Raw genomic sequence first — 26,900 nt, 5'->3', positions numbered from 1 at the left:
GGAAATACACTGCATTTCAGATGTAAATAGGCTTTCTCATTTGTTATTGGTGGGGGTGCTGCTACTGCTGCTAAGTCGCTTCAGTCGTGTCTGACTCTTTGTGACCCCATAGATGGCAGCTCACCAGTCATGTCCGGGGAGGGAGAGAACACTTCTTCTTCAGGCAAGAACACTGGAGTGGGTTGCCATTTCCTTCTCCAATGCATGAAAGTGAAAAAATAAAGTGAAGTCGCTTAGTCGTGTCCAACTCCTAGTGACCCCATGGACCGCAGCCCACCAGGCCCCTCCGTCCATGGGATTTTCCAGGCAAGAGTACTGGAGTGGGGTGCCATTGCCTTCTCCAGGAGGGTATAATAAAGATAATATCAGAGGTGAGAATGCAGAGGCATCAGAACCCTCATACACTGCTAGTGGGAATGTAAAATGGTGCATATACGTTAGAAACTATTCTGACAGTTCTTTAAAAAGTTAAACATATATTATCTTTTATTCAGCAATTCCACTCTTAGGTATATTCCCAAGAAAATTGAAACATATGTTCACACAAAAATTTGTATATGAATATTTATAGCAGCATTAGTCATAATAGGCCAAAAGTGAAAGCAGTCCACATATCTATCAGCTAAATGGATACATGAAATGTGGTGTGTCCATAAAACGGAATATTATTTGGCTTTGAAAAGAAGTGAAGTATGATGCATGCAACAACATGGATGAACCCAGAGAGCCTTATGCTGAGTGAAAGAAACCAGTCACAAAAGGTTACAGATTTGTATGACTCCATTTATATGAGTACCGATACGGGATTTGTATCTAGAACAGATATTCAATGGGGGAAGGAAAAGTCAACAAATGCTGCTGAGACAACTAGGTATCCACATGCAAAAGAATGAAGTTGAGCCCTTAACTCATACATTTATGTAAATTTACTCCAAATGTATCATAGACAAGATTTACATACAATGGCATAAATGCATACATGCACATCCCAACCCTCTTTCACAGTAGAGCTGCTACCGTTACCCTAGAACGTTCTCTCATGCCTCTTGTCAGACCTATGTGCTATGAAGAAGCAGCATTGATCTGGTTTTTTTTTTATCATAGATCAGAATTGGTTACAGAACTTGATTCGTATCCATTTATCTAGGTCTTCTTTCTTTCAGCATAATGTTTTTTGATTTATCCATGTTTTACATGTACTGATAATTTCTTTTTATTACCGAATATATTCCATTATATGACTATACCACAATTTGTTTATATATTCTATTAATAGACAACTGGTCTGGTTCCAGAATTTGGTAATTATCAATAAAAATGCTATGAACGTTCTTGTTCAAGTATTTTTGTGGAAACATGTTTTCATATCCTTGGGTAAATATCTAGGAGAAGAATTGCTGGTCAAGTGAAGAGGAACTAAAAAGCCTCTTGATGAAAGTGAAAGTGGAGAGTGAAAAAGTTGGCTTAAAGATCAGCATTCAGAAAACGAAGATCATGGCATCTGGTCCCATCACTTCATGGCAAATAGATGGGGAAACAGTGGAAACAGTGTCAGACTTTATTTTTCTGGGCTCCAAGATCACTGCAGATGGTGACTGCAGCCATGAAATTAAAAGATGCTTACTCCTTGGAAGGAAAGTTTTGACCAACCTAGATAGCATGTTCAAAAGCAGAGACATTACTTTGCCAACAAAGGTCCGTCTAGTCAAGGCTATGGTTTTTCCAGTGGTCATGTATGGATGTGAGAGTTGGACTGTGAAGAAAGCTGAGCACTAAAGAATTGATGCTTTTGAACTGTGGTGTTGGAGAAGACTCTTGAGAGTCCCTTGGACTGCAAGGAGATCCAACCAGTCCATTCTGAAGGAGATCAGCCCTGGGATTTCTTTGGAAGGAATGATGCTAAAGCTGAAACTCCAGTACTTTGGCAACCTCATGCGAAGAGTTGACTCATTGGAAAAGACTCTGATGCTGGGAGGGATTGGGGGCAGGAGGAGAAGGGGACGACAGAGGATGAGATGGCTGGATGGCATCACTGACTCGATGGACACGATTCTGGGTGAACTCCGGGAGTTGGTGATGGACAGGGAGGCCTGGCATGCTGCGATTCATGGGGTCGCAAGGAGTCGACACGACTGAGTGACTGAACTGTACTGAACTAAGATAGGTTTATCTTTTATTTCATAAGAAACTGCCCGGCCTCTTCCCCAAGTGATTGTACCATTTTGCAATCTCACCAACAGTGTATGAGAATTCTGGTTACTTTACATACTCATCAATATTTATTGTTGCCAGTCTTTTTAATTGCAGCTGTTCAGTTCAGTTCAGTCGTTCAGTTTTGTCTGACTCTCTGCGACCCCATGAACCGCAGCATGCCAAGCCTCCCTGTCCATCACCAACTCCCGGACTCCACCCAAACCCATGTCCATCGAGTCGGTGATAACATACAACCATCTCATCCTCTGTCGTCCCCTTCTCCTCCTGCCCTCAATCTTTCCCAGAATCAGGGTCTTTTCAAATGAGTCAGCACTTCTCATGAGGTGGCCAAAGTATTGGAGTTTCAGCTTCAACATCAGTCCCTCCAATGAACACCCAGGACTGATCTCCATTAGGATGGACTGGTTGGATTTCCTTGCAGTCCAAGGGACTCTCAAGAGTCTTCTCCAATACCACAGTTCAAAAGCATCAATTCTTTGGTGCTCAGCTTTCTTTATAGTCCAACTCTCACATCCATACATGACCACTGGAAAAACCATAGCCTTGACTAGACGGACCTTTGTTGGCAAAGTAATGTCTCTGCTTTTTAATATGCTGTCTATGTTGGTCATAACTTTCCTTCATAGGAGCAAATGTCTTTTAATTTCATGGCTGCAATCACCATCTGCAGTGATTTTGGAACCCAGAAAAATAAAGTCAGCCACTGTGTCCACTGTTTCCCCATCTATTTGCCATGAAGTGATAGGACCAGATGCCATGATCTTTGTTTTCTGAATGTTGAGCTTTAAGCCAACTTTTTCACTCTCCTCTTTCACTTTCACTGTTCTATAGGTTTTAATAATAAACAGTTGTTTTAATTTACATTTCCTTGATGACTAATGATATTTAACACTTCTTCATGTGTTTATTGGTCATTCATGGATTGGATGATATCTGTTTAGATATACCTTTGTTATTATTCAGTGGCTTGATTTATTTTCTAATATCTCTTGTGATGTCTAATGGTGTTGATAAATAATATGATATTGATCATATTTCTGTGGACGAGGATAGATCTTCCCCTAAAATCTTTTTTCTCTGCTTTTATACCCATTCATAATTATCACTTTATAGTCCATTCATAAGTTGAGTCTAAATTGCCAGATTATGCTTGCATTTAAAAATTTCTACTTTTGAGTTTTTCCAAATCATATTTATATTTCCTGAAATGAAGTTTCTCTGATTTCCCTAATTTCCTGTGGTTAATGACTGGAAATGGACATTTGATAGCATTGCTGTTAAGACTACAAGTTACTTCTGAGAGTTGTCAGGCTTATAGCTGACAGTAACAATTTCCTTCTCACCTAAGCAGTCCTAGTAGCTTCAGAAAATGGGGTTTGGCAGAGTAGGCTTCAAGATCATTTAAGAATGTCTGCTCTCAAATTTTTGTATCACTTCTGAGTTGGATATAAAACTACTTATCATATCTGATTCACTTCTGAGTTGGACCTAAAGTTATTTATAGTATAGTTATATAATTTATATATATATAGTTATTTATGCTTTTTCAAGGATATACAGTATCAGGTTCCCTTCTGTGTTTCAGACTACCAGTACATTAATATTAATTTTCAAATTGTATGTTCTCTTTTGCTATAATATTGAACCACATTTCATTGTCTTTCTTAAGATAGGGATATTGGTTTTAAGGTTGTGACATTTCTAAACCTGAGTGTGTGTTTGTTGCTCAGTCGTGCCAGACTCTTTGCAACCCTGTACTCTGCAGCCTGCCTGGCTCTTCTGTCCATGGTATTTTCCAGGCAAGGATACTGGAGTGGTTTGCCATTTCCTTCTCCAGGGGATCTTCCCAACCCAGGGATCAAACCCAGGTCTCCTGCTCTGCAGGCAGATTCTTTATCGGCTGAGCTACCCGGGAAGCCCCTGAGTAGAAATTCCAGTTGTTAATAAAGCTCTCTCCCAAAGTTTCATCTCTTTCTGTATACATACAGTATAGTAGACAGGTCTCATGTCTATAGAAATTAAACATTTGTGAAACATTTGAAAAAGAATGCAAGTATTAAGAGACAGAATACATTCTGTTAGTTCAGCCTTTAGTCACTGCACTTCCTCTCGAATCTAAATCCCTAAAAAAAAAAAAGTAAATTTCAATTGCATTTACCTGGGCATTCATGGTGTACTTCAAGTACCACTCTTTGAAGAAAAAAAATTTTTTTCATTTCCAGAATGCACTACTAGCCACACTGATATAAGATTCTTTAGGGCTTAATTATATAAAGTTGTTATATATTCATTGTTTAATTTTAAATATAATGAATTGATTAGTATTTTAAATAGTATTTAGTGTTAAAATTAAAGTTTAAAATGAAGATTTTTTGCTTCCTTTCTTTATAAAATTTACCTGCTGTTTATATATTCCATTTGCTAGTCCAACCTTTAGTTACTGTACTTCCTCTTGAATCTAAATCCCTAAAAATTATAGTAAATTTCAATTGCATTTACCAGGGTTCTCATAAGGTACTTCAAGTACCACTCTTTTTAATGAAAAAAAGTTGTTTTTTTTTTAAAGTTTCCAGAATGCACTACTTCCCACATTGATTTAAGGTTCTTTAGGGCTTAATTATATAAAGTCGTTAATGTATTCAATATTTAATTTTAAATCTAGTGAATTATTCATATTTAAAATAGATTTAATGTTAAAGTTTAAAATATAGATTTTGCTTCCTTTCTTTATAACATATGCCTCCTGTTTAATTTAATGAAAAAAATTGATACTACCTATAGGATATTTCACATCTGGACATCTTTTTGTCACTGTCAAAATCCATGGATCTCTCTTTACAATGTGAAAGTAGTGACAAATTTGTCAGGTAGCCTAAAAAAGAAAAGGAGGAGAAGGAATCATGGTAAATTTAATCCTTCCATTGATGTGTTTCTCCTTCCCCTACTCCTGCACCTCAAAGACCAAGATACATTTTTGGAAAACATTGGTAGGAATATCATTTCATTATAGAAATTATGTAATTATATAGTTTGAAATAGACAACAAGCAAGCAGAGCAAATGCTGTCTCTATTTAGGTTTAGATTGAAGTTTTGAGGAAGCTACATGTTCATTTTTGGTAATTTTTTCCCATCATCTGCCTTTACTTGGAAAAATAAACCATTTCCTTCCTGTAGAAGAGGGAAAATCCCATCTTTTTACTGATAGTAGAAGGTAACAGGATAATCATAGTTAATGATAATCCAGTGTCATTTTAGACCTGGTAAGACAAATTACTGTGACCCAGATAAAATAATTAGAAATTACTTAAATTTAAAAATACTCGATTTGTGATCCCATTTCCAAGGTTAAAAGATTTCAACCCAGCCAGATGTTCCTATGAAATAGACTAATCTTAAACCCAGTTTTTCAGGATTACCTTTGATTATTTTAGACTTAATTTTAAAAAACAAGGTTTAAATATATATTCTTTCTCCTTTTGACTAAAATTAATATTGAGGTTAAAAGTGTTTTCAAAGTCTGCTTTGAAACATTCTTTATTTAGGGAACAGATTATTCTAATTATTCCTCACTTAGACTATTTAGCCTTTTTGTTTGTTCCTGAATGAAATGGATAGTGATGTTATTAGTGTAATTGCTGTTGTCAGTATTTCTTATCATGCAGTAGTTCACACACAGCCAAGAATAATGTCCATTCTGATGAGCGCCAATACTAATAGTGCTGGGTGATTGTATCAGTCATGTTTTCAGTCACTGGGCTTGGAGAGAGTTAATCAAGAAGCCTGTAACAGCTGGTACAGCGCCTTCTGGTGAGGGTCTGACAGTGAGCTATTGTATACCATGACACTGTTCTGACAGTTTATCTCAGTTTTGTATACATGCATTTTTATTTTCAGGGCACCGTGGAGTTTGTATAAAAGCTGAAGCTTTTGATGGCGTCTCTGGAGCTCAGTGCTTTTCTCAGTTGTGGTGAGGTTGAGGGTAGGCTGAGGAAGATATATTTAGTTGCAATTTTGTAAAAGGCTTTAAGTTCCCAAAGAAAAAAATTTTGAGCTTTTTATATTTGGTCTCACAGGTACTATTTTTGGACCACTACTTAAATTACTGAGGATAGCTTAGAGCAAAGCTTTTCAAAATAAAAGGAGAAAATGTTTTCCTCCCTAAATTCTCACTCATGATCACCTAAATAAACATAGACAGACTCACAGATGCAGGAGTGACTTTAATTTTAACTTGATTATGTTTTACAGTGAAGAGTATCTTATGTTCAAAATGTTAAATTAGCTTAAATGAGATTATCTATTAAATAGCATTCTTACTAATCAGAGTTAGTGAACTTACCTGCCTTTTAGACATGTACCCAAAAATGTAGCCCTAAGACTTATCATGAAATTTTGCTAAGTATCCCCTGAATCAATGTGATGAATTAAGTGTTTAGTACAATCTCTGTACAAATTGTTTGGTTTACTCAGCTCCAAATCAGCATTGCAAATATGGATATCATTGCCAATTATGCCGAACCTAGCTCACTTACATTTCTATAAAGGGAGTTCTGTGCAACATTTTGTTTTCCTTTCTGAATTATATTTTCATTTAATAAAAACAAAATATGTTTCTAATACAGCATTTCTAATTATAATATTACAGGAAGTATTTGTGTAGCTTTTTAAAACCTAGAAAAATCATTAAAATTTAAAATGTTACTTTTTATATGTTTTCAGTATCATATTCTAATATTGGCTATAATATTTCTTTGAATTTTGGATACAGTAGAGACCTGTATGGAAACTAGGTTCACTCTAGCAAAAGAATTAGTTTAAATACATGCTAAGTTACATTGCCTAGTAATAGAAAAGCTTTCTTTCTAAAAATGCCTCCTAGCATCATGATTATTATGTGTGGAATTGGATTGCTCTTTAGCATAAAACTGTTCCTGTGTGTAAATGTATTTATACTACATCCTCTCTCTTTATTCAGTGTAATTAATTAACTATTTCTGATAAGATTAAAAGTCATTTAAAACAACTTAGGTCTATTTCTGTACTTTTTAAAATAGGAATAGTGCATTTTAATTTTCTTTAGGCATGACTAATTGCTTCAGTGATTAAGTAGATGCTTTTTTTTTTTTTTTAAGGAAGCTAAACATTTATGAGTTTCCCTTTTAATTGTGATTTTCCCTACTTTATTGTTTCATGTTCTGAATCCACATGAATTTTTACTCTGACTTTACAACTTACAGGATTGGAGAAAACAGTGAACTTTATATTTACAGTTAACTTTGTAGATCTTTTTCCACAGTGATTCTTACGTTTTTCTCTGTCACATTCTGTCCCTATATTACTTACTCCTCAAATCCAAGCCAAAGGGGCACATTAGCCCATCTTCTACTGATAACAAAAAATCTTCTTAAAAGTATAGTTTTGTATTAAAAATGTAAGGATAATTGACCTTGAGTTGATTGTTGATTGCAAACATAAGTTTTCAGCTGTTTTAGAATAGTGTATGGCTTACTTACATGTTGTTATACATGATCGTCCTCTCTGATATCTTCTGTATATTTCTCTATAATTATTTCTTATATATTTAACTGTCACTAGCCTGTAAGCTATTTGTTACTGTATAGTATGTACTTATTAAATTTTTGATAGAGGAATAAATGAGTAAATGAATCATGGTTTATGTATAATACTTACTACTTATTTTTTCAACCAGATTATAAGTCCCTTGTGGACATTATATTTTATCTGTGTAGTCTTCCACAGTCCATGTCATTTTAATTATGAAAACCACTTTTGTTTAAACATAATTTTGTCTAGTTACAATCTAATATAACTGAGATATCTCTAAGTCCTACAGTAAAAACTTAGGTTTGCCATTTATTGAGTTATTAAGGGCTCTAACGTATTAATTCATTTGATTCCTACAAAAACCCAGTAGTAGTATTTGAACAGCCAGAAAAAGGCTGATTAAAAACCTGAGTAGCTCAGCTGGTAAAGAATCCACCTGCAATGAAGGAGACCCTGGTTCGATTCCTGGGTTGGGAAGTTCCCCTGAAGAAGGAATAGGCTACCCACTCCAGTATTCTTGGACTTCCCTGGTGGCTCAGATGGTAAAGAATCCACCTACAATGCAGGAGACCTGGGTTTGATCCCTGGGTTGGGGAGATGCCCTGGAGACGGACGTGGCTACCCACTCCAGTGTTCTTGCCTGGAGAATCCATATGGACAGAAGAGGCTGGCAGGCTACAGCCCACGGGGTCACAAAGAGTCAGACACGACTGAGCGACTAAGCACACACACAAAAGGAGTATAGAAATTCTTTTGGAAAGAAATTTTCAGTGGCTATAAATGTAAGATCTACTGCCTTATCAGTTTGGTTTCATGATTGATTAAATGTTTATATGAACTTAAGATCTCTAATAAAAGATATAGCTGATCCTTTGTGAAAGATGGATTTTTAAAGAACTTTCTCTTCCAAGTGAGTAATATAGTGAGTTTGACTTCAAAGGATAAGAGAGGTCTAAGGTTAGGAGGAAGTTTTCTCTCTCTGGATTGAAAAAAAAAAAAGATAAATAATGTTATTTCTGTCCATGTTCGATTAGTTTAGTGCTGCAAACATTTATTGAGTATCCACTTTCTGTGTGGTTTGGTGCTATGAAAGATACAAAGTGAAATGAGTTGCTCTCTGTATGTTGATCAGAAATTATAGGAAGTCAACTAATGTCTGTTTTAGAATTACAGAAATTATTAGTAGACACAACAGGTATGTCATCTCTAGTTGAAATAAACTTTCCTTAAAAGTGTTTTTTACTCTAGGTTAAATCAGCAGTTATTGAGTCAGGTATGTGCAGCAGAGTAAAAACTATCAAGAAGACCTATACTAAGATGAATGAGAGCAGGCAGTTAGGTTGAACTGTCTTCTTTCTGATAGAACGTTCTTATTTCCCTCAGACCTTTGTTTTGATAGATTTGAAAACTCCATTTTGAAAATGTTTCCAGGGTTAATCAGGCCTAGAAGTAGTAACTCTCACTTCTAGGTGCAAAAGTGATAGTCATATAAGCCAGGGTGACTATTTATTCCCTTATGTACGACTGTCAGGTACCAAAGGACTCTGCAGTACACTCTCCTGTACAGCTATGTACACAGCAAAGTGTTGCTTGGTGAGGATGAACTCAAGGCAGAGTGAGTTAGTTGGATGAATTGTATCATCAAGCAGTCTATCCCAAGAAGACTAGATTCTCAGATCTGTTAACCAGGAAATGTTTGGTGATAAATACTTGCTCTTCGCCTCTCTCACCCCCAGTTTTTCCCATAGGCAATAATACCTCCCTCTCCCTTCCTATTAGAAACTTTTTTTTTATTTCAGTTATAATCTTAATTAGTTGAGAGATACATCGTTCTTTTATAGTCAAACATATTTCCTTAGACTCAAACTGAAAAATCATTTCTTAGAGTAAGGTCAGCCATCAGGAGAAGACAAAGTATATTTGATAAAAATACATGAGGACTATATTTCTGTAAGTCTTGCTTGTTTCTAGTTTATTCTTTTTTTTTTTTTTTTTTTTGAAAACTTCTGGTTTTTAAACTAGGAAAGGATTTTCATTTATCTCAGTTATACAGACTGACACAAGTCTTGGCTATTTTGATCATTAGACCATAAACAAGACATAAATATTTCATTGGAAATAAGGTATTTTGATTGTAGACAACACACAATAAAAATGTGTTTCTTATCATTCCTTGAGGAATTTTATTTTTTCTAGATAGCTGTCCTACATATAGCAGGAGTTTAAAAGATTGTATTATTTATTACTCCTTGAAGATAGTAATTATCTTAGTGGTCCTTCTGTGATAGTCACTAAAGGTATTGAGTCTTTTATGTTCAATAGAATTATTTGCAACAAAATCTATTTAAATTATTTTTAGTTTTTCTGTGAAATATTCCACAATTCCCTGCTTAAATAAATCAAAACAAAAAGTATACTGAACGTAGTTTGGCACTTGAAAATAACTTGTAATTGTCACCGTTCCTTCACTAGTAATCTCTCTTCTAGTTTACTGTTTCTCTTGTGTGTATGAATGTGATAGCTGATAACTTTTGTTGCCCTGAGTATGTTGTATAAAGGCCAGTGCAAAAACTTCGTGACATGTTTGGCCATTTATTGTTCTTATAATAGTATTTTGGATAGCTGAGAGCTAAGCATTTGCCCTTTCTAGAAGGAAAAAAATAGTCCTTTATAGGTTGCCTCACAAATCCTGTTCATAAAGTCATGGTAAACCACTACATCCTTTGATAGAATAACTGTTTATGATGACTTGAAAGGTAGTATTCCTGCTATTTCTTGAACCAGATTCTAGAAAGATATCAACAAAAGCACTTGAAAGTAAGAGCTTTCCCCATAGGAAGTCTAAATACAAAGTCTTTTAAGTTGATCTTTTACTGTCACAAACACATTCCTCAAAATTATAATCAAGTTGTGAGTTTAGGCATGGTAAAAAATTTCCCGTACTGTTAGCTAGTTATAATAGTCTAACCTTATAATTGCTTTCCTTATCCTGAAATAGTTTTTAGTTTCAAATATTATCCACACCTGTGATTCAGGGCCATTTATACACCTTTCCTCATAACACTTTTAAATTTCTTTTCTGTTTCTTCCTTCATATTTTTGTGCACGCTGTCTTAATTGTTTCATAATAACCTGTCGCCATCAATTCTAAGAAACTATTTAAATTACTTTCTTCACTTTTTTTTCAGATACAGAACCAGAGCCCCAACTTTCCTCTGAGTCTCTAATCAATGTTTACATGTATTTGCAGACTATGTTTTCACAAAGTAAAACATTATTTTGAGCAAATTATGCAATAGAACTAGGAAAGGTTAATTATGAGTAGAATTGTCATTGGATATCATGAATTTCAGAAAATGCTAGGGAAATTAGTGAATATAGAGTAACTAATCTATAACCTCCTCACACATTCCTGACAAATCTGCAAGTGAAACTCTGTTATTGGTTACTAGTCATCTAAAAAAACCATAGATTTGTTTTCCTGTGTGTGGGCCAACTGAAGTTAGACAGCTGTTCATATGTAAGAATTTACTATTGTGAGCCATTCATGTAACTTCTTTTAAAGAATTTTTTGAAGCAAAGATATTTTTTAGTAGTAGTATTGGAAGACAATCACATGTAAAGAAGTTCTTGGAATTGGAGTTGCAGTTAGAAATATTTGCATGAATAGTACTGCTTAATAATAGTGCAGCCCACCTGCTGTATATGAGAAAGCTAATAAATAGGGTAAAGGGAGGAAAACTCTTAACTTTTTGTATATTTAAAAAGAATAAATTTCTTTTGTACTATTTAAAAGTATTTTTAAAATGTAAATATATATATAAAATAAGATTATGTAACTTGTGTTTTTAATGATTTCTATATTCCTTATCCATCCCAGTTTCTCAGACTAATGATAAGTCTTCCATTAACATGAATTAGACTAGTATGTCTAGAAACTTTATTCTCTTTATTGAGTTCTTTTTCTTATATAATTGTGTTAACAGCCTTTTAGAAAACACATAATGAGAAATTGCATTATTATGAAGGGACTGTTTTTTCTTTTGAAGCAGTTTTTACTAAATACTAATCAGTTAGCTTTACTTTTCAAGTAGTAGTGTGGTAGCATGGTAAATGCATACACTGCATTGTTGAATTTTGTGTTGGTTTACAGAAATCCATAACCAGTAGCAATTTTTGACTCTTTAAAGTTTTCTGTTCACTAGTGTCTTTAATTTAATATTTTGATATTTAATTTTGAATGCATGTGACAGTTGAATTAACTATAGGCTTTAAAAGAATTATCAACAAGGAAAATGTAATAAAAGGTATTTTTTAATGAAGTGAGACTCCTACAATTTGGGGAATGGGGTTTGTAATTGAATTTTTTTTTTTTTTTTTTAGCACAAGGTAATATTGATTCTGTTTTTCCAAGGGAATTTCAGCAATGTACATAGATAATTTAGAGTTCTTAGTACCGACTGTTTATTTCTTCAGAATATTCTCTTAATATGATTAAAAACATCATAAAGTAGATATAGAATAAAGCCCATAAAATAGATATAGAATAAAGCCTTGAAAACTTTGTTATACCTGAGTATAATTTTTTAAATTTTTGATAGGATACAACATCTATTGAAAAGATGTCAAACTGTTGTGAAGAAATGTAAGTATAAAAGTGAACTCTGTAATGTTCTTATTTAAAAATGTGAACAACTGGTTACATTTGAAAAATGTGTGCATGTAGTGAAAAGATAATATAATGATGGCTTTTTCTCGGTACCTTGTCTAAGGTCTGAGCTAGACAAGCATGACCCAGTCTTACAGTAGGGGTCTTCTAGCTGTAATAGTTTTCAAACAAAATAAGTACTGATCATTCTTGTCCCTTGTCTAACTAAAGTAAGTTAAATTATTTGTCCTGAAAGTACATCAAAAGAGATTTGCTACTGTGTTGTTGACACACATTCTGTTAATCCTGAGATTCTCCTCTGCTTCAAAAGTTGCCTAGGTTGATTGACGACACAGATACAATATCTGCTATCCAGAGTTAAAACTCAGCTGCATGCCATAATGAAAGAAAAGCTGTATTTGTGATGCTGGGACACAATTCATCAGAGTCCAGTAATGGATCCCCAGCCAACCTGTATTGTTTTAGCTGACTGAAGTGCACCATGGGAGTGCTGTCTTTCACTAATAATGCTGTCTTCTGTAGATCGAGGCCCCGAAAGCCATGGCAGCAGACCTTCTCAGAAGTTTTTGGCACTCGTTGGAAGATCCTGTGGTTTATTCCTTTCAGGCGGAGGCAACCACTGCGAGTTCCCTACCACTTTGCCAATCACGTCTAAACAGATGGATGGTGGGCACAGATGGGTCCTCCATGCTGGAAATGCGTTACAGGTTTTCTGATAATAGAACTATGACAGTCTTCAAGTCAATTAAAATCCACCCACCAATCTTAAGCATCATAATGTGCCCCAGGCTTTATTTTAATAGTGATCTTGATCCTGTTGTGGGACTAATAAAAGATCTATATTTAAGTTTTAAAGCATGTTTACTTTCAAATTAGCTTTCCACAGGGATTTCTTTAAATGCTTTTGTTATTAAACTCAAAAGGCACTGATTGGGATGAAATAATTGTACATAATTTCTTTTAGTACTAACAGTGTTAAAGATTTCAATTTATGGGAAACTTCAGATGTTTATTTAAAATTTTTACTCTTAAGCAGTACTAACCAAATCTGAATTTAATTCTTCAAATTTTACAAAAGTTGATGTACCTTTTATGTAAATTTTCTTTTTCAAATACAGTTTAAAATATGATATACTCCCTTTTATATGTGCTGCAAGATTTTTTTAAAATGCAGCATATAAGATTGAACAGCAACAAAAACCAAAAGCAGCAGCACAAAAAAAGGACTGTTTTCTTAGAAGTAGCTTTTTGATTTTTTTTCTCTTCACCAAAAACTAAATAAAAACACCACTAAAGTAAAATACCAACTACCTACCTTATTTCAAAGTAAAAATTAATTTTTTTCCACATTAACTTTCCCATTTTTTCTCCCTCTGCTGTTGTAATTATTGGTTTTTGTTGAGATGTTTGCTCCAAGGAAGAATTTTTGACTAAAGAGACATGTTCCTATTTTACCCTAAGATTTTGATGAGCAAAAGGGTAAAGAATTTGCAATAATTCCACTGATACCTTTTTTCGTGTAGTTATATTAGAATGTGTTATGTTTTTTAAATGCTAGTAAACTAGATAATATGTATGTATAGTATAAAGAGGAGTATTGTGCTTTTGAAAAAAATGTATACTTTATACTTGTACCTATTAGATCTAAAATGACACCTTTAAGATTTTTATGTAATAAATATTGGCCAACTAATATTGAAACTTTATTTATAGAAAGTTACTAGTAAAAGTAAGTAACTTTTGTGTACCTGTAATCACCCAAATTAAAATTAAATTTTAATTGCCCTTATGTAATCTGGATGGAGAGACCTTTCGTTGTAGCTAATGTTAGGAAATGACCTTAAAATAAGAAAATATAATTTTATTTTATTTTTAAACTTTACATAATTGTATTAGTTTTGCCAAATATCAAAATGAATCCACCACAAAAAAAAAGAAAATATAGTGATCTGTATTCATGATTAGCCTTATAAAAATTTGAATTGCTGATAGTGATGGTCTCTTGGAAAGTAAAGAACATTTGTGTGAAAAAAATATTTAGTATATTTTGAAAAAAAATTCAGTTAAAATTTTTTTTCCATTAGAATACTGCAAAATCCATATATCTTTTCTAAAGAAATTATGTACTCAGTCTTTCTCTTGAAGAGAAGATTGAAGGGGTGTCTAGTGTTCTTGGAGCATAGCAATATTTTCTTTTTAGTTAATTTTGATAGTAAGGAGTCATACCTGAGAAATCATGGAACAGAAGGTTAACCATTGTCAGCTAGTTAACTCTGCTGTGTTTAGTTTTTAGAAACTGTAAATAGTCTTCTAAAGTGATAGAATAAGGTCTTCTCAGAGATTTAAGTGCCAAGTCTCTCATGTTCTGATTACAATGCTTTATTATTTAAAAACTTAGACGTGGCAGATAAAAATATTTATTGGTGCTGATAAGTTGCATAGTAAATTTAATATAAGAAATATATTTATAGAGCTTAATGAACCACAAAATTAGTATATTCATGCCAGGCAAATAAATGGGTAGGGTTTTGTGCAAGCTAACATATTGACCAAATTTGGCCTGGTGACAGAAGTTATAAGGAGTATAGATAATGTAGATAGATATCAGTCAAATGCCTTATGCTGTGTACATTCCTTTCAAATGAGGACCCTGAGAAAACAGCGTAGCCAAGTGAGGACTCCTAAAGAGCTTTTTGGATGTATTTATACTTCATGTAGTAGCAGTAGCTACCTTGAAAGGTACTGGGGAGGTCAGTGCCAACCTCTGCCTCAGTGATGAGAACCAGAGGTGGTCTCTTTCCTACTCTAAGGGTCTCTGTTTCTGGCTTTCTTAGCTTTCCCAATTATAGGGCACATTCTTTTTGCTTCTTTCTCTTTACTTTCCCTGATCCTGATCCCATTGTAGCTGATTCTTCTAAGTTACTGAAATGCAAACTAATACACTAGGCAAGGCATATATTTATTTTTCTTTGAATGGCAGAAATGCTACATATCAATATATTTATATAAGAATCTATATAAAGTATAGCTGTATATACTTATGCTGTAACTTTAAGTGTTTTCAAGTTAGCACACATGACTGGGTTTTGTGATTCTTGGTAGACCACGTGAGAGAAGCCACCTGGCACTTTCCTAGGGAGTGCATAAACTCTAGTGTTCTCTCTGCGCCCTCTTTTGGCTAATTGATGTAATTATACTGGCTTTAGAGATTTATTGCCCCACAAGTGAATTGTATAGTCAAATTCTGAACATTTCAAAGGTACAAATTTAAGGGAAGTCTGTGTAAAAAATATAAGGGTTTATGAAAATGAATGTGTTCCTATTTATGATTTTGATGTCTAGTTCATCCAGGTATGACCTCTTTTCTTCATTTATGTGTATTCATATTGTATTTTTTTTACTGTCAGATTTATATCAGATGAGGATAAATACATATGAAACCATTTCATGAATTTTATTTTGAACCTTATTTTGGCATATTAAACCTTAGAATTGAAAAAACCATTACCTTAAAATTACCAATTTACTACAAAAAAATTTATTGTAGTTTATAGCAAGCAAGCATCTAGTGTGTTTTACTGAATATATAAAAAAATACATTTAGTTTTTAATCCCAGTTTTGGAATGACTTTGTTTTTTTACTGATTCAATTGCATTAAAATAGTGAGATTACTAATTCTTTCTATAATTTTCTTCATTCCTTTTAATTATCCTACTGTGAGTTAGAACTGTACCTTTAGTAGCCGATTTATTACGTATTCTGGATAACCATGAAAATAACTAATGATGTTGAACATTAGAAAATAATTATGAGCAGTGAGATTATTGATGTAATCTATATATTGAATGAAGTATTTCCTTATAAACATTCCATTTCATTTTAAGTGAAATGTATGTTAAAGGATGTTCTTAATTGGGCTTCTGGAAATGAAAGATTTTTAAGTGATTGTTAGAACTTACATCTCTTGAACAGTTATGTTTGTTGCTATTTATTTATGCAAACAAAAATATTTTATAGGCTCAAGATTGTGGGCAAAAATTGACTGAGTTCAAAATTTTAAAAATATTAAATCAGCTGATGTTCCATTGTAAGAAAAATAACTATTTTGCTTAAGAATTGTATTAAAAATATTTGTGGTTAACTTAAGAAATAGGTATATTTAAAATAGTAATATATTAATCTCTTTAAGCAGAAGAAAACATAGTTTTAAATAATAGAAATAGAAAACATAAGCATAGGTAAAGTTTAGTATAACAGCTAAGTTAAAATTTCTGTCAGAATGGGCATTAGTGATTGTTTGCTAAAGCTTAGGGGTATTTTTCTCTAGGATCGTGGCTAATTTTAACTATTCTTCATCAGGCTTTTTCAGGCCACTTTTGTACAAATAATAAATTGAAGGTATGTTTCACCCCAAAGGGTGTTTTGATGCTAATCATGAAGACTTGAGTTAGGAGAACACCTCCACCCAAGACGTATGAAGTAATTTTGATTTTTAAGCATGTAGCCTTCTATGTGTTAGATAATGGAGTGGTTTGAATATTCGCACTTATGTTGGTATAAAATCACAATGTATGCAGCTGTAGTTTACAAAAGCATTAATATTAACAGAGCTGCTAGTCTTTCCCTGGACATTTCTCTACTGTCTACTTCCCTTAGTGCTTCCTGTATGAGTAGACTACTTAACTCAAGTTTACTAAACTATTGCTGCTTTATTAAATAAGTTTTTGACATGACCTCTATATATGTAGATATATCTAGAATTTATTTGGTACAGTTTATACTTATAAACATTAAATAATTTATTATTAGATATGAGATTTTTTTACCCAATTCTCCTACTGTTGCTTTAAAAAAATAAGTATTAGCAAATGTAGTTAGTAAGTCATACACATTTAGTATGTTCTACTTGCTAGTGTTAGTAGCCATATAACTAATAAATGAATGAATGTAGTATTTAATGTCCACATTTATTACTTTAGATCCTAAGAATCCTCTGAATTTCTCTGTAAATCACTAAATTCATTGAACTCTGAATTTAGCCATTCTCAATTGAATCCTAGAATATTCTTCAGTAGAACATGAAAAAGTAATAGAACCAACTTGCTTGAAGTATTGTGAACCAATGCTGTTGTTCTGTATATCAGTCAGTATTTAACATTTCTTCTGTGTTTGGGATGGTGATGGTTTAACTTCAGGAAAGTTTTCTCTTATGTCTCCTTTCATTATCATTGTGCAATTTTTAACAACTAAATTTAGTGCATTTTTGTCTGTTCTTCAGATGTTATAGTATGCTGCCTGCTATGCTAATTTGAAACAGAAATAATAGTGATCTTTATTCTTATGTTGTTAGTATTTTCGGTATTTTCCATTATCTTTTTTTTTTTTTTGCTATATTATTTCCTTTTTCCTTTTACTACCATAGAGTACAGGTATAAATGAGGAGTGAGTAGCCAAAACTGGATAAAGAGAGTAGAGGACCATAATGAGAGAGAGAGAGGGCTAGACAGACTATGTATAATCAGCATCTTAACAGCAGGGTTTACTGGACACAGAATTTCCCTGCTACAATCACTTTAGCCTTATCTCTTGTTGATACCGTTTTACTGTAAGAGTTGTTAATGCATGTAAGCATTTAGTTTGAGTTATTTTACCTAAGGAGTTTATATTGCTGATTCTTGTCAGCTAGTCAGATGCCTTTGAGAAATTCTTTTTAATTTTAAACATCATAATCGTATAGTGTCTGCCGTCAGGAAGTTCCAAGAATTATGTGGTAGTATAGCTATTTAATGCCAAGGAGAAGTGAATAGGTTGCCTAAAGTTTGACTGAAAAAACTAGGACCTTATTATAGGTCTCCTATTATGGAGAAAGGATACCATGTATTAAAGTAGAATTTGTCAACAGAGAGAAAATCAACTGTTTGTATATGAAGGGTGATTTTTCACTTTAAAGTTTGGACTACTTCAGATATTTTGAGATCTTGAGGGTCTCCATAGCTATTGGTATTGTGAATTCCTGCAACATGTAATACGGTGCCTACCACAGTCGTGCAGTGCTCTGATCTTTTTGGTGTTGATAGCTTTATATATAAACAGAGATGTGGACAAAACAGTAGCAACAAAAGGTGTGTTTCTTTTTGTGGCTTTGCTTGTCTGTTGACTAAGTACAGGGTTTAATTGCGTAGGCTGTTAACTAAAGGGAAAGCTTGCCTGCATATTGCAAGCTCATTCTTGCCAGTATGTGTTGGGTGGTATTTGCACTACTGGTGCCTGAAGTTAGTGTTTTACAACCTCAATAACTAAAACATCCTGGTGCTACTCACTTTAGCCTTGAGTGACATTTTTAACTCCCGTACCAAAGAGTTAATTTTCTTTTCAGTTCCCTGAGGGTTTTCTTCTCACATCCTTGTGTTTATAAAGGAGAATTTGATGTTACTAAGAACAATTCTGATTAATAGATGTTAGTTTTTGCACACTACTGCCTCAATTTATTTGGCTTTAAATGTCTCTCATTTGGACTTTCTGTTTTTTAGTTAGGAAGATTAGTATGACATTTAATTTTGTATTTTCATACAGATTGGCCACTTTAAAATGTAGTATGGTAGGTTGAACTTACAGAAGTTAATTAAAACACTTTTCACAAGATTTTTTTTTGTCTTAATCTGCAGGAATAAATGAGAAATAATAAGAACTCTACTAGTCCTACAAATGAACTGTATGGCTTGTTGGGCCCTTTTAATAAATTCTGAAGCAAAATGCTAAAAGGAAAAGTTAAGGGCCCATTCTGATAACAGATGAAGGTTTCTGCATCTCTGTGTGTGTATTAGTGGTATTAAAGAATGATATTGCCATTTTTCTATTTTGCAAATAAAGATAAAATTAAAGGAAATGGTAAAATATACACATGTATATGTGTGTACACACACACCACATGCACGCACACACACATATGCTTCTCTAAGAGGAAATGCAAAACTTTGATTTAAACAAAACTAATAAGAAATTGAACTTTACGTCCCCCCAAAAAACCTAGATGTTGTTACTCACTTCACGTAAGTTATAGTTAGGAGTATTTTAAAAACTAATTCTGCTTAGTGATTCATTTTGTAAAAAATGAAAGACAACATCCTTTAGAAGTAGTTGTAATCGTCCAAATGTAATACTGTTATGTTTACTATCCTATTTCCCTGTTCTTTTCCCCACAAACCTTGAAAGCATTCATTTAATGTCCCTAAAAAATGTAGCTGAATTGATTAAAAATTCTGGCAAGAAGATAACTGAGTGTGTGTATTAGGAAAGTAGACAATCACATTTGAGAATGTTCCGCATAGTTTTCAATCAACTAAAATCGTTCTGTCTTTGAATGTAGATATAATATATGGTTTTGCAGTGAATTCTGAATGGAAAAAAATCATGCCTAAAACTAATGTGAAATGTGACTTAGGATCACGTGAATGATATATTGAAATACAGATGTATATATTATTAGGGGGAAAGACAAAATTTAAACGCAAACTGGGAAGAAACAACATTGTCTCTAATTATCCAAATATATTTTCCAGATCTTGTTGCTGCAGTATCAGTTCTGAGTTACTCAGATTGTTTATGTGTTACTTAATTTAATGTGGCTAAATGCAGTCATTTATTTAAGTTATTGGGTAGTAGAAGATTCACAACTGTTGTCCTCTAGAGTATTAAAAAGAAATGTCTGCTTTAGCATAGGTAGAATAAAGTGACTAAATGATATCATAGGAAGAATTTTCTCTACAACTGGAGATACTCAGGCAAGTGAGTTGTAAGTTTAACCTGAGGGAATAAAATAGACTTTTGCAGGAACTGAGTGTAGATGATCTTGCTTGTATGGGCTTTGTGTCCCTAGAATTAGTCTTTTAAAATGTGACTGGCAAGTTTAATGAATAGGCAAAATTTGTGATATTTTGAGGCTCTTAAAATTTTGTGTCAACCTCGTGATGTTTAATATCATATCCTCCTTAAAATAAAAGACTTTTATTTTGATAGTGGTATGTTCCAAGTGCCATGTGAAGATTCTGTTCTTAAATTTGTTGGGCATTTTTACATTCAGTGCATCTCTTTAAATCTGAGTGTTATTTTGCTGCATGTCCGCTGTGTTACCTTGTCAGTTCCCCTAACAGCATTTAAAGAAAAATTGTCACTGACGTTTCTTGTGCTAAAGGTAATAAAGAAAATATTGTTGAGGGATATGAAACTAGATTGAGAAGAGGGAGGAAAATGATAAGTGGGAGCCATGTATCCGAGATACACTTGTTGAAAAGTCTACACTGGTTTTTGAATGGAAAACAAACCATGTATCTATCTACCTTAAGAACGATGTTTTGTTTTGTTTTTAATTTATTTTACTTAGTTTTATTCATGTAATATTTCTATTTTCTTTGCAGATTGTTTTTTAATTTCAATTGTGAAGTTTTTACTTCTCTCAAAATGTATTATGTACTGTATTTTTAGATATCTTATTTTTAAATAAATATTTTTTAAAAACATAGGACTATTTTTCTTTCACACCTCTGTATTTATTAAAATAAACCCAAATTCTAGAATTTAGGACTCTCAGTATGACTGGCCACTTTGTTTAGCTTTATATAATTTGGATAATTATTCGTACTTAGTACCCTTAGGATTTTGTTCTTTCATAATCTCAGAATTGTTTACATATTCAAGAAAAACTCAGTATACACAGTGGAGTTGAAATTGACAGAGTATTTCTAGTTAGGCATATTTGTGTAGAGATGACCTAGCTGACTATATTCAGTCATCCCTTTAGCATTTATTGTGTCAGACATTATTTTATGGAAATATTTTCTCTTTGTGGAGTAGTCTATGTAAGGTAAAATGCAGAGAGTATATGTCTAGGCATTGTTTATTTTCTAGGGGTATTACTTAGAGCTTCTGCTCTTACCTAGTTATGTTCTAAAAATACCTTCCTAAGTCTCGACTAGTTACTTTACATGTATATGCAAGAAATCAGAACAGAGACATATTAATGAGTATAAATGGGTCAAAAATATCATCTGAAAACACAAATCAGTGTGTGTTAGGAAGAAAGAAGTAGAAGAAACTGCCCTGAGATTGAAAGATAGGGGCTTAACTCTTATTTTTAAAACCCCTTCTTAAATTTTCATTACCAGAAAAATAATTTGATAAATACTTTGAATTAATAGATAAATAAGTTAGTAGGATTTCAGGTCAGACTATAAACTTTGCTGCGTTGGTAATTCAAAGCAAATTGTTGCCTGCTGACAAGTCTTAAAGGATTGTAAAACTTTACTCTTGTTCCTTCTTCAGTTTCCTTTGCTCTGATTCTAAGCAGCGTATACAATAATTGTGCTTTCTCAGTGATGATAAATTGTAATTCTCAAGTTTTTGGTCTCAGAACTTCTTTATTTTCATAAAAATTATTACATGCCCCAAAGAGTCTTTGCTTATATAGAATGTCTTTATCAATATTGACTATATTAGAAATTAAAACTGAGAAGTATTTTAAATGCTTATTTATTCATTTAAACATATAATAAACCTATTGCTTGTTAACGTAAATAATGATTTTTACTTAGAGAGTCATGATTCTAAATTTTTTTTCAAAGCTCTAATATCTGGCTTTAAAAAAGAAAGTTGGATCTTCATAGAACACTCAATCCATTGCATTGTTATTTTGGCTGAAGTATCTGGAAAAATCTCATCTCATTCAAGTAATGGAATTGGAACAAGGAATAATATTTTAATAGTCTTTTCAATTGTCTGTGTATATTCTTCTTTGATAATATAAAAATCTTAACAAGTTATTGTTCCTTAAAGTTTAGTTACATTGTAGAGCCAGAAACAATACCAAGGACTTTTCCAACTCTGTTACATTAAAAGCCACTGGTCTCTTTTTCACTTTGGAAAGTTCTCTTAACCCATACATGATTCTGTGACATCGTTCATTAGTCATTTAGAAGCTACTGGAGTAACACAGATCTTTCAAGTGTTGACACGTTCATTCTATAAAAATAAAAATTAGATTAAATTAAAATTTAAAACTAATATCACCACTGATCTTGTTCAGGAAAAGTAAGTATTAGAACACTGTTCAGCTCATGCATTACATTTGGTAAAATCCTAATTTTCATGTGAAAACTTGAGTTTTATTATTGGTAACCACAGATTCAGTGATTTCCCTTAATGTGGCAGGTTCACTTCACTCATCTTGAGAAAATATTTGCCATATATCCTTGTCTGAAAAATGAAAGTTTGCCAGTTATTCTTTCAAGTAAAAAATGCTATCCATGAAAAATGTGGTTAGTTCAGCTTGCAACTCAAAAGTTACACCAGTGCTTTTTTCCCTCCAGAATGAAGAGTCATACTTGGGAATACAGGTAGAGTGCCTCGTGTTTACTTCCTATGCTGTCAAAGAAATTATTGAAAATGTACTCAAAGGCTGAGATTTAGTAAAATTATTATTTTTACTGATTCATCAAGGGCATATTAAGTGAAACTGGCTTGTCATTTTCTTTTTTAAGCTGAAGTTTGTTTGAATCTACTTAATTTAAGATCCCCTGGAGAAGGGCATGGCTATCCACTCCAGTTTTCTTGCCTGGAAAATCCCATGGACAGAAGAGCCTAGCAGGCTTTTGTACATAGGGTTGTGGAATCGGACGTGACTGAAGCAACTGAGCACACATACACAGGGAGGAAAGCAATGAGGGGAGGTAAGACAGAACATTATCCATTTGAGACTCCAGTTCATTTACTCTTCATTTCATAAGTGAAAAGGAACATGAGCTGCTTAAAAAGAGAATTTGTATTTCTATATGCCTGCTTTTGAAACACTTAAAATATAGCATTCTTAAGGATTCACCTCTATTTAGCTAGTTATAAAGAGACAAAAACTAAAAACACATGACAGTATTATAATACTGCAAAATCATTTGAGAAGCTGCCAGATACTGTAAGTGAACAAATGCATACAAATGCTGCTCTAGGCTGACCAATTACCCATATGAGCAGCAATTATATTAGCGTGCAAGGGCAATTGGAGGGAAAATTGGACCCTGTGGACATCCAGCTGAGCAAACAGGACCGAGGAAGGATAGAGGATGTGTGTTGCTTTGGAAAAAAAATACATCTAAGCTTACTTAAAAAAATACTTGTATCAGTCACAGCACATTCTTTATATGTCCTCTGGTTGCCTAGTATTTTTCAAATTAGTCCTTTTCTCCAAACAAAAACGTGCCTCTGCTTAAAGATCAAACACCCAAATAGTAATGTGTTTTGCATGTAAAAAAGCCAGAATAATTCAAGAAATAGAGAAACTTGGATTATGCAAATCCAAACATTCAGATGGTGCTGTGCGTAAGTGCTTATGTGTGTTGTTAGTAGTAAACTGTGGAATGGTTCAGGTGAAACTTAGCCTTCTTAATACTGAAATTTATTATTTTTGTAACTACAAGTGGGCCCTCTAGCTAGTGCTGGTTCTTGGCATACGTTGAATGATTGAGGATCTATTACAATGTGGAGTTTTTATAGTTCAGCCTTGAAACTATGGGTGAGTAATCTTGATGAATAAGGAATGACCATCAAGTTAATAAATTTCATTCTATAAATTATGTAAGCTGTGTAGCAGTTGGGCCAAATAACCCTCATTCCATTTAATAGATTCATGTTTTAATGGTAGCTAAAAATAAGAAATATCAAAAATTTGGGGTGGTCTATTACACTATAACTTGATGTCTGATTTAGAGAGTTCTTAAGTGTTTCAAAGTATTTCAAATCTTCTCAATATGGAAAACCTACCCACAATATGGAAAATACCAATCCATACAAAGTGCTATAATTTTTGCCATTCATTTTCTGTATGTATTTTTTGATATTTGAAAATAATTTCAGTAATTTGGGTGATCTCTGTGGTAGATAATCTCTAAGAGGGCCTCAGGTATCCACATCTCCTGGCTTTAAAACTCTTAGAGGATTTTCCCCTTTTCCCTCCATTGAAGTAAACACTATTCTAAATTTGGCATGTATTATTTCCAAAGATGTTCTTGTAATTTCATGTGTGTAAAGATGAGAAATATATTTTGATTAATAAACCTCCTCACTAGCATTTCTTTTTTTTTTTTTTTTTTTTTTTTTTTTTTTTTAATTGAAGGGTATTTGCTTTACAGAATTTTGTGGTTTTCTGTCGTACCTCAACAAGAATCAGCCATACGTGAACCCATGTCCCCTCCCTCCTGAACCTCCCTTCCATCTCCCTCCCCACCCTTCTAGATTGTCACAGAGCCCCTGTTTGACTTCTCTGAGTGATACAGCAAATTCCCATTGGCTACTTTACATATGGTGTTGTAAGTTTCCATGTTACTCTCTCCATATATCTCACCCTCACCCTCCTCCCCTCCCCCCATGTCCATAAGTCTGTTCTCTATGTCTATTTCTCCATTGCTGCCCTGAAAATAAATTCATCAGTACAATCTTTCTAGACTCCATATTTATGCATCAGTATTTGATATTTATATTTCTCTTTCTGACTTACTTCACTCTGAATAATAGGCTCTAGGTTTGTCCACTTCATTAGAACTGACTCACATGCGTTTCTTACATTTATGTACCACAGCTTCTTTATCTGTTCATGTGTTGATGGACAGCTAGGTTGCGTCCGTGTTCTAGCTTTTGTAAATAGTGCTGCAATGAGCATTGGGGTACATGTGTCTTTTTCAGTTTTGGTACCAGCATTTATCTTTTGTTCCTGCTATTTTTTTTCTCCAAGCACTTAACACCATTTAGAACAAAATGTGAAAAATCCCCACTTCTACTGTGTTCCCCAGAGGCACCTACTGACAGTAGCTTCAGTTCGGTTCAGTCGGTCAGTCCTGTCCAATTCTTTGCAACCTCATGAATCACAGCATGGCAGGCCTCCCTGTCCATCACCAACTCCCAGAGTTCACTCAAACTCATGTCCATCGAGTTGGTGATGCCATCCTCTGTCGTCCCCTTCTCCTCCTGCCCCCAATCCCTCCCAGCATCAGAGTCTTTTCCAATGAGTCAACTCTTCGCATGAGGTTGCCAAAGTACTGGAGTTTCAGCTTTAGCATCAGTCCTTCCAATGAGCACCCAGGACTGATTTCCTTCAGAATGGAATGCTTGGATCTCCTTGCAGTCCAAGGGACTCTCGAGAGTCTTCTCTAATACCACAGTTCAAAAGCATCAATTCTTTGGTGCTCAGCTTTCTTCACAGTCCAACTCTCACATCCATACATGACCACAGGAAAAACCATAGCCTTGACTAGATGGACCTTTGTTGGCAAAGTAATGTTTCTGCTTTTGAATATGCTATCTAGGTTGGTCAAAACTTTCCTTCCAAGGAGTAAATGTCTTTTAATTTCATGGCTGCAGTCACCATCTGCAGTGATTTTGGAGCCCCCAAAAATAAAGTCTGACACTGTTTCCACTGTTTCCCCATCTATTTGCCATGAAGTGATGGGACCAGATGCCATGATCTTAAGTTTTCTGAATGTTGAGCTTTAAGCCAACTTTTTCAGTCTCCTCTTTCACTTTCATCAAGAGGCTTTTGAGTTCCTCTTCACTTTCTGCCATAAGGGTGGTGTCATCTGCATATCTGAGGTTATTGATATTTCTCCCGACAATCTTGATTCCAGCTTGTGCTTCTTCCATCCCAGCGTTTCTCATGATGTACTCTGCATGTAAGTTACATAAGTAGGGTGACAATATCCAGCCTTGACGAACTCCTTTTCCTATTTGGAACCAGTCTGTTGTTCCATGTCCAGTTCTAACTGTTGCTTCCTGACCTGCATATAGGTTTCTCAAGAGGCAGGTCAGGTGGTCTCGTATTCCCATCTCTTTCAGAATTTTCCACAGTTTATTGTGATCCACACAGACAGTAGCTTAGTATCCATCATTTCTCTTCCTTATCTTCACATATCTCATATCTACCTACCTACCCAACAACCTATTTTCACATGCACAATTGTTTGGCTTTCAGGGAAGACCAAACTAATTTTTCTGTGATTTTCATTGTTAACAATGTATTTTAGTGATCATCCATATCGAGGCATAGTAGTCTCCCCCATTCTTTCTACCTTTAGTGTAGATTTCATGATATCAGTATCCTATAATATATTTAACTATGCCTCTACAATGAACATCAAATATACTCTTTTTTGCTATTAGGAGCAATGTTACAGTAAACCCTTGTACAAAAATCTTTACATTCATTTGCTAGTATTTCTGTAAGTAGATTTCTAGAAGTGAAATGGACAAGTCAAAGGATGTACATATTTTAAATTTTGATAGAAAATACCAAATTGCCTTCTAAACCTCTTTAGTGTTTACACACAGCCTCACTGGGTACTATTAATCTTTAAAATTCGTGTCAGTCTAATAGAGGTGAGCATCTGCTCATTTATTTCTTCTCCAAGTTCCTTGTG

General features: G+C 33.9%; 1 protein-coding gene across 6 annotated transcripts in view; it reads left to right on the top strand.

The window, feature by feature from the left end:
* The window catches only part of ZDHHC21 (zinc finger DHHC-type palmitoyltransferase 21), a 75,619-nt gene extending 53,905 nt beyond the window's left edge, over positions 1-21,714 (top strand). For 3 of the 6 annotated variants that reach the window (XM_070375910.1, XM_070375909.1, XM_070375911.1), the window contains 2 exons: positions 12,382-12,425; positions 12,972-21,714. In XM_070375910.1, the coding sequence (XP_070232011.1) occupies positions 12,382-12,425; positions 12,972-13,104 (177 nt within the window). In that variant the 3' untranslated portion in view covers positions 13,105-21,714. The remainder of the gene's footprint in view (positions 1-12,381; positions 12,426-12,971) is intronic. The other 3 variants (XM_070375908.1, XM_070375906.1, XM_070375907.1) reach the window with 1 other exon arrangement.
* Positions 21,715-26,900: the final 5,186 nt, after the last annotated feature.

Source organism: Bos mutus, chromosome 8 (assembly GCF_027580195.1).
Source record: "Bos mutus isolate GX-2022 chromosome 8, NWIPB_WYAK_1.1, whole genome shotgun sequence".
Lineage (NCBI taxonomy): Eukaryota > Metazoa > Chordata > Mammalia > Artiodactyla > Bovidae > Bos > Bos mutus.
The sequence above is the reverse complement of the archived record's forward strand: the minus strand, read 5'-3'. Positions and strand labels throughout refer to the sequence as shown.